The sequence below is a fragment of the Anolis sagrei genome, chromosome 3 (assembly GCF_037176765.1).
Source record: "Anolis sagrei isolate rAnoSag1 chromosome 3, rAnoSag1.mat, whole genome shotgun sequence".
NCBI classification, from domain to species: Eukaryota; Metazoa; Chordata; class Lepidosauria; order Squamata; family Dactyloidae; genus Anolis; species Anolis sagrei.
In genome coordinates this window covers 36,953,752-36,963,158 of record NC_090023.1, presented here as the reverse complement: position 1 = coordinate 36,963,158, position 9,407 = coordinate 36,953,752, and the positions used below count along the sequence as shown (strand labels likewise).

Below are 9,407 nucleotides of genomic sequence, written 5' to 3'. Positions count from 1 at the left end.
TAAATATATATATATAAACATATATATATATATATATATATTTAAAAAAAAAATTGGAGAAAAGAAATAAATAAATAAATAAATAAAAAACAAATAAATAAACAAATAACCTAAAAAAAAAAATAATAATAGGGGAAAAAAAAAATAATAAAAATAACGAAATAAATAAATAAATAAATAAATAGAAAAAATAGTATCAAAAAAAAAAATCAGAACAAAAGGAAGACAGAGGGAAAAAAAAAACAAATAAATAAAATAACCAAATAAATAAAAATTAAGGAGGAATAACAGAAATCAATTAAGGGGGAAAAAAAAAAAAGTGAGAGAGAAGACAGAAAAGAGAGTCACAAAGGAAAAAAAAAATGGCGACGGCTAAAGGAAAAGCAGACAAAGGAGACAAAGGAGACAAAGACAAGGACAAAGAGAAAGAAAAAGAGGGAAAGGAAACTAAAGAAACTAAAGGAGCAACAAGAAGACTATCGGTGTCGGAGGAACTTAGTATAAGGGAGATCTTGAAAAATATGATGAAGGAATTACAGTCAATACAAGACAAACAGGATAAACTTCAGGAAAAACAGGACAAGATGCAAGAAAAGCAAGATGCTTACCAAAAAGTGGCACAAGAGCAGATGGCAGATTTACGAAAAGAACTGAAAGAAGAAGTCGGAGCAGTAAAAACAGAGATCACATCAATACAACAGGAACTGAAAGAACTGAGAACTGAAAAAAGCAACATGAAAGCGGAACAAGATAAGTTACAGAAAAAAGTCGAGAAGTTGGAACAAAGAGAGGAGAAATTAGAAAAACTGGAACAAAAACAGGAAGCGATGGAAACAAGAAATCTAGAATTCCAATTAAGAATGAGAAATATTCCAGAAGAGAGAGGGGAGGACATCCAAGAAAAAGTAACGGAAATCTTGATGGAATTACTGGAGCTGTCAGAACAAGAGACTTTAATGCAGACAGATAGAATCTACAGAATAAATACAATATATGCAAAAAAAAATAAAACGCCACGAGATGTGATTGTGCATCTGGTCAAGAAGACTATAAGAGACGAAATTTTGAGACTTAATGCGAAAAAACAGATATTCTATAAAGGTGAGAAAGTAACGATCTTGAAAGAAATTCCGGCGACAGCCTTAAGAAGAAGAAGGAAATATACATTCCTCACGGAGGAACTGAAAAAACAAAGGATACGCTATAGGTGGGAAAAGGATGAAGGATTAATGGCCACGTACAAAGAGCAAAGATATTGGATAACAAATGAGGAAAGAGCCAGAGATTTCTACGACGAAATTAAAAGAGATAGGGAAAGGGAAAGAGGCAAAGAGAGAAGATTCGGAAATAAGAACAAGAACAAAAACCCAGAGACAACTACGAGAGAAGAAAACAATACAGAAGAATACAGAAGCAAACTAAGAGGCTGGCCCGGAAACAAATCGAAAAAAGAAGATGAAGACCAACAATTGGAAAATGAGGAAGACGAGGTAGAAGAAGAGGAAGAAGAGGAAGAAGAGGAAGAGGGGAGAGAAGAAGAGAGAAGAGAGAGAGAAGCTGAAGAAGAAGTAAAATGCACGGAGAACTGAAAATATACTCTAACAACATAAATGGTCTTAACTCACCGAACAAAAGGAGCAAAGTTTTCAACAAGTTAAAGAAAAAAAACTACCATATCGTGGCACTACAAGAAACACATATAGCCCAACGACATGAGAAACATCTAGAAAACAAAAACTTAGGAAATCTGTTCAATGCATCGGCGCAAGAGAAGAAAAAAGGGGTGGTATTATACATAGATAGCAGAATTACATCAACATTGACCTTTAAAGATGAAGAGGGAAGATACCTCGGAGTGACCATACAATATCAAGGTAAAAAGATTCTAATTTGTAACATATACGCTCCAAATGATTCAAAAACCAACTTCGCAGCAAAAGTAAAAACGCAGATAGAACAAGAAGAATTTGATCAACTTATAATATTAGGAGATTTTAATGGAGTTATAGATGGAGAAATAGATAGAAGTAAGAAAAATAGACAGAAGAAAGGAAACAAGAAGACAACTGGAAACCTACCAAAAGCAATCACAAATTGGATGACAGAATTTAATTTATGCGATGCATGGAGAACAAAAAATGAGACATCAAGAGATTATACCTTTTTTTCAGAAAGACACAAAAAGTGGTCTAGGATAGACATGATATGGCTATCAAAATCCTTATTAATAGAAGTCAAAAAGATAAAAATTCATGCAAGAGAAGACTCAGACCACTGCCCCCTAGAATTGGTTTTAAACGAAAGAAAAAGAAGTTGGACATGGAAATTAGACGATACTTTATTGGCAAAAGAAGAAGACATAGAAAGAAACAGGGAAATTATGAAAGAGTTCTTTGACATCAACGACAACCCAGAAACACACTCATTTACGGTATGGGAAACTAGCAAAGTGGTAATGAGGGGACATTTTATCCAGCAAAAAGCGAGGAAGAAAAAAATAATATCACAAAAGAGGGAAGAAATCAGACAAGAAATTGAACAGGAAGAAGCTAGATTAAAAAGGAACCCAAAAGAAAGAAAGACAAAAGAAAACCTTAGATTACTACATAAACAAAGAGAATTTCTGGAGATGGAAGAGAGAGCAAAGCAACTAAAATACATAAAACAGGACTACTTTGCAAACGCCAATAAACCGGGGAAGTGGCTGGCAAGAAGGCTAAGAAAGAAAAAAGAAGCATCGTATGTGACGAGACTGAAAGAAGGGGACAAAGTCTACACCAAAGAAGAAGAAATAAGAAATCAATTCAGGAACTTTTACAAAAATCTATATAAGGAAGAAGAGACAAAAGAGGAAGAGATAACAGAATACTTAAGTAAACAGAAAATAAAAAAAATAACGGAAGATCAGAGAGAAGAATTAAATAAGGAAATAACAGAACAAGAAATAAAAGAGGCAATAAAAAATTTGAAAATTAATAAATCACCAGGTCCAGACGGCCTAACAGCAACATACTACAAAATCTTCCAAAAAGAGTTAATACCTTATTTAAGAAAAATTATGAATGAAATAAGACAAACTAAGAAGATGCCGGAAACCTGGAGACAAGCAACTATTTGTGTGATACACAAAGAAAATACAGATATGGACAATGTAAAAAATTACAGACCTATTTCGCTTTTAAATCTAGATTATAAATTATTCAGTTTTATAATTGCAGAACGCTTGAAGAAAATATTAAGCAAAACAATAAAAGAAGACCAAGCGGGTTTCTTACCCAAAAGAAACCAAAACCAAAATGTGAGGACCATAATCGACTTAATCGAATATTATGAAATTAAAAACCAAAAGAAAGTGATGCTGCTGGCTATCGACGCGGAAAAGGCGTTCGACAATGTAAAGTGGAATTTTTTGAAATTTTTAATGAAAGAATTAGATATTGGCTACTATTTCCAGAATATGATAAATGCTATTTATGAAAAGCAGGAAGCTAAAATAATGATAAATGGATATGAAACAGAAAGTTTGGAAATCCAAAAAGGGACGAGACAGGGATGCCCCCTGTCACCTTTGTTGTTTATATTAACCTTAGAAGTCTTAATGGAAAAAATAAGAAAGGAAGAAGAATTGAAGGGCACGAAAATACAAGGAAAAGAATATAAGATCAAAGCATTCGCTGATGATCTAATATGTATAGTAGAGGACCCCCTGGAAAAATTAGGAAAGTGGTTATCTATAATAACAGAATATGGATCAGTAGCAGGATTTAAAATGAACATAGAAAAGACGAAAGCACTGACGAAGAACATATCAGCCAAAGAACAAAAAAAGATTGAAGAAAGATGGAAGATACAAACTGTGCAAAAACTAAAATACTTAGGGATTACATTGACAACAAAAAATTTACATTTGCTACAAAATAATTATACAGATACATGGAAGAAAATAAGAAAAGAGATGGAAAATTGGAAAAGTTTAAACTTAAGTCTACTAGGGAGAATAGCAACCGTGAAAATGAAGATATTACCAAAAATGGTCTTTTTATTCCAAAATTTGCCAATAATAAGAAATCAAAAATTACTGAAAGAGTGGAACAGAGATGTAATGAAATTTATATGGCAAAAGAAAAAACCAAGAATAAAATTGAACTATATGATCGAAGAAAGGAAAAATGGAGGCATGGGAGTCCCAGAATTCAAGACATATTTTGAAGCTTGCGCTTTAATGTGGGTAAGGGAATGGTCAAAACTGGAAAATGAGAAATTACTGAACCTCGAAGGGATAGACTTAAGAGCAGGTTGGCACCAGTATTTGTGGTATGAAGGAGTTAAAAAAGAAAAAAAGTTCGGCAACCACTTCATACGATCGGCCATATACAAAATATGGGAAAAATATAAGAGAAAAATCTGCGAGAAAACCCCAATGTGGATTTCACCACTAGAAGCCGTACAAAGAAGAGAACTAGGGTGGAATAATTGGCCGAAATATAAAGAATTGGTGAAAAAAGAAAAAGGAAAAATAATTTTAAAAACCCAACAAGAGATGAAAGAAATTAATAGTAAAATTTCATGGTTTCAATTTGGCCAAATAAAAGAAAGCTTCAAAAAAGACGAAAAGATTGGCTTCGAAGATCAAACTACATTCTGGGACAATATAATGCAGACGGAAAAAAAAATAATAACAAAGATATACAAAAAACTAAGAGAATGGAATAAAGACCCGAGGGAAGAAAAGGAATATATGAAGAGATGGAAAGAAAATATTGGAAGAAATATAAAAATTGAAGAATGGAAAGAAATCTGGACGAAGAAATTAAAGTTCACGTATGCAACAGACCTTAAGGAAAATTGGCTGAAAATGGCCTTTAGGTGGTACATGACACCGTACAAATTGGGCAAATGCTACAGTAATGTCAACACAAGCTGTTGGAAATGTAGGAAGAAAGAGGGCACCCTGTTTCACATGTGGTGGACATGTGACAAGGCAAAACTATACTGGAAAAAAATACATGGAATAATGCAAAAAATGCTAGGAATAAATATCCAACTAAAACCTGAAATCTTTCTATTGGGAATGACATCATCAAAAATGGAAAAAAATATGGACAAATTACTATTCTTACTAACAACGGCAGCGAGGATGTGTTATGCAAAGTTATGGAAGAAAGAAGAAATACCAGCACCAGAAGAATGGTTACAGAAAGTTTATGACATTAGAAATATGGACAGATTGACGTTTTTAATGGCGAGAAGTAAGGACAACCCGAAACAAGAGACAGATTGGGGAAGAGTTACCGACTATTTAAAAGAGATAAGATATAAAACAATAGTTTAAAGAAATGCTACAAAAGTTTTACCCTACAAGGAAGGAAAGAGAGAAAGCTATGACAGATGAACGGAAAGGAGCCAGAGAAAAGGAGAACACCTCCACCATACCTACTCAGGAAGTCACGAGGATCTGCGATTTTTTTTTCTCTTTTTTTTTATTATTATTATTTTTCTTCTCTCCCTTTCTTTTTTTTCTTTCTTTTCCTTTGCTCCTTCCCCTCCTTTCCGCCACAATCTTCCCTCCCCCCTTCCCCTTCGCCCTGTCCCTCCCCCCCTCCCCCCAGTGCTTTTCCCACACACTACGTACCTGAGTTCTTTTTTCTTCTTCTTTTACCCCCCATTCTTTTAAATTATGTCACAGAAAATTCAATAAAATATATTAAAAAAAAAAAGAAAGTTTTTTTTTTTTCAGTTTTGTACAGGAGAAGGCAATCCTTTAGGTAACCGAGATCCAAACCATGTAGGGCTTTAAAAATTGAAACAAACACCTTGTACTTTGCCCGGAAACATAATTGGCAGCCTGTAGAGTGACTTTAGGATCGGTGTAATATGCTCACTCCTGGATATTCCTATAACCAGTCTGGCTGCCATATTTTGAACCAGCTGGAGTTTCTGAACTGGGTACAAAGGTAGCCCAAAACAGAGTGTGTTGCAGAAGTCTAACTTTGAGGTTACCAGTGTGTGCACTACCATCTTCAGGTCCTCCAAATCTAAGAAGATGATAGTAAGCTAATAGTAAGCACACCTGACCGCTGCATCCACCTGGGCTGATATTTGGAGAGACATATCCAGGAGCTCTCTTAAGGTAAGAACACTACAGGGTGAGTGTAATCCCATCCAGGCCTGTTTGACAAACCTTCATCCCCAGATTAAGACCCTTGATGGCAAGCACCTCTGTTTGTCTGGATTCGGTTTAAATTTGTTTTTCATCACTCAGACCTTTATTTCCATGCATTCATTCAGAGGAGACACACTATCCTTAGCTGAGGCTGCTTTTGAAGACATGGAGAAACATATTTGGGTATCATCAGCATACTGAAGATCTCTCCCAGCAGTTTCATGTAAATAATAAAAAGCATTGGGGATAGAATGGCACCTTATGGGATACCACATAGCAACTCATTTTTTGAGGAACAGCTATCCCCAAGCACTACCATCTGGAATCTGCCTGAGAGATATGACCAGAATCACTGCAGCACTGTGCTTCTGATACCCAGACCCCTCCCCCGTCTTTCCAGAAGTATACCATGGTTGATGGTATCGAAAGCCGCTGAGAGGCCTAAAAACTCCAACAGGGACACATTCCCCTGTCAGTGTTGAGATAGAGAGCATCCACTAAGGTGACCATAGCCAACTCCATATCCTGCTCTGAAGCTGGTTTGAAATGGGTCAAGAAAGTGTGTGTCATCCAAGACTGCCTGAAGTTGGAGGGCAATTGCTTTCTCAATCACTTTGCCCCAAAAAGGGAAGTTACAGACTAGTCTGTAGTTATTAAGGTACAGGGGATCCAGGGAGGATTTTTTCGGCAGTGGTCTAATTACTGCTTCTTTTAAACAAGATGGAAAATATTGCCACCTTATAGGAGAGAAGGTGTTCTCTATACTGTATCTTCTCACATAAAAGTCAAGATTTCCACCATTTCATTTCCCTGAGGGTCTCTGTATACCAGGGGACCTGATTTGTAATGGGCCAGAGGGCATTTGCGAATGTTTGGGAGTCATTGTTTCAATAGCGTTGGTTAGAGGCTAAAGAAAATAAGGATAATAAGTTGATCCTTTTTTAGTTCAAGCTCATAGAGTCCTGGTTAAGAACTCCAAACTTACAGTGACTGCTGCTCCCAGATTGTGGAACTCCCTCCCAAGAGAGACCAGGATGGCCTCATCCCTGCTGACCTTCTAGGCAAGTCAAGAATTTCTTCTGCCAGCAAGCATTTGGGGAAGGATAAGGAGCAGGTTTTGGGGAGGTTGGGTGGGATTGGGGGTATGAGTTTTAAATGCCATTTTAATTGTATTTATGGCATTTTAATTCTGTTTTCACCATACTGTTACTATTTAATTATTTTTAAACTTTTGTATTGCACTTTTTAAACTTATCTAGTGTGGGATTGTTAAGTCCCAACAGGGAGAAAGGCATGGTATAAATCAGACACAACTCTGATACAGAATTCTGATTGGGATTTTGTGGGGAGCAAACTCATGTCTTATCACTTTTCTAAACCTATATGACATTTAAAAAATACTCTTCCTTACTTACATATTTAAAAATATTAAAGGCTGAAATGAACAGTGGGACTAAATTCAAACAAGGCTTTTTTTCCAAATTGTTTATTGAGCTATCAACATCTTCTTTTGAGATATGGATGGCAAATCCTCCTATATCCATATACAGCATGTTTGTGATACCTACTGGTCTAAATTGGTAACAGGCTGAAGTGGCAGATGAAACTCACAAAAAGCAAATACAACAAAAATTTAGGGCTTATAAACCACTCAAACAATTTAGAGTGGTTTGTGGAATATGTTTTTCCCCTTTAAAGCTTGCAATATTTTCACTTCACTCAAGTCTTCATTCTCTGATCGAAACATTTATCTTATTGCTAAGTGGAGAAAATAAACAATAACACTGATCTTTCAACTTGTGGCAGCCCTAGAAATTTTCAGCAGAATTTCTAAGAAGTAGGTTCAGGTCAAGCAATTTTCATTACAGAGTCAAATTCAACTTTGTAGTCCCAGCTATAGTGTACTCATCAAATCAATCAGAACCTGGTAAGTCAAGATATACCTAATTCCATTTATTTAGTGGTTTGACTCTAATCTGGCCTAAAATCTGGGTTCAAATAACTGAAACCTAGAGGTGATTCTGGGCAAACTCATCCAGTTTCATTCTTGATGAAAGAAACCAGAGAAACTTGAACAAATGACTATTACAGCTTGTCTTGAAGACCTCCAAGGCAGAAGACCTCATCTAATATTCTTCCTCTTGCCAATAAAATAGCATGTATCATACAGAAATTTGGTAGTCTGTACCTGAGACAAGCAATGCAGTTCAGCCCATCTGATGTGAAGAACAGGTGATCTTTTCGAATTTCCCTAATGTCCCTGAGATAGTACCATTTGTCCTCATTGACTATGGCTGTTTCTTTTTTTTCCTGGAAACTCGTTGTGGCTTAGCAGCTGACAATTCATAGATCAGCCATGGTCCTTAGACCATCACTTGGGATAGCACTGATATGAAATATCTCAGGACTATAAATCAGAATTTATTTCACTATAAAATCTCCCAAGATTTTTAATTGGTCCTTATCTTCAGTTGCTGATTGGAGACAAGACCAGAAGAAGTACCATGAGCCAGAAGAGGAATCTCTGGAGGATAAATTAGGTCAATAGACTTCAGCATCTCCAGGTAATTGCTTCTATTTTAATCTCTCTTATGATTAATATGCTTCCCCTAATATTCAACTGAAATCTACCTCCTTACAACCCATTAAATAATTTACTTTTGCCTTCATAGACACCTTCTTCCATGTGAACATTTCTTATGCTTCAAACATGGTTGATATATGGGTTGTAAAGAAGGGAAACTGGGGGAATTTATTTCTAGTGACATTTCTAGGAACAATGTGTGTTTAATAAAGGCAACCCTTAACAATATTCCTATTTTTTAAAAAAGAAAATATGAGTAAAAGCTATATGATAATACTGTACAATGTGATAAACTACAGGGACTGATCAAAAAGTAACACAAAATTCTATTCTTCAGGGATGCTTAAAAATCTTACTCTTTGGTTTTCTCTTCTCTTGCCTTCATTCCAAATATATCAGTAAGCAGAATATAGGGCTACAATTTTTGATATGTTTCAATGCTCTGGCCATTTTCTACAGCTCTTGGGATGATCATTTGTTCGGGCGGCTTTATTCAGCCCCCCCCCCCCCAAATCCTTTAAGAACATAATTTTGTGGAATATTTGAGGTGCATTGATTTTGATCAGTCTTGGGTGTTCATTACATTGTACAATACCATCATATATCTTAAACAATACTAAACAATATAATTTTGTAGGTAAGTGTCCATAGATGATCCCA

The 9,407-nt window shown here is 35.5% G+C and overlaps 1 protein-coding gene across 1 annotated transcript; it reads left to right on the top strand.

Annotated features, from left to right (window-relative positions):
- Positions 1-339: 339 nt before the first annotated feature.
- Positions 340-5,302, top strand: LOC137096708 (golgin subfamily A member 6-like protein 24). Its single transcript, XM_067466601.1, has one exon. It carries the CDS (start codon positions 363-365, stop codon positions 1,587-1,589), a length of 1,227 nt encoding a protein of 408 aa, XP_067322702.1. The 5' UTR covers positions 340-362; the 3' UTR covers positions 1,590-5,302.
- The last annotated feature ends 4,105 nt before the right edge of the window (positions 5,303-9,407 follow it).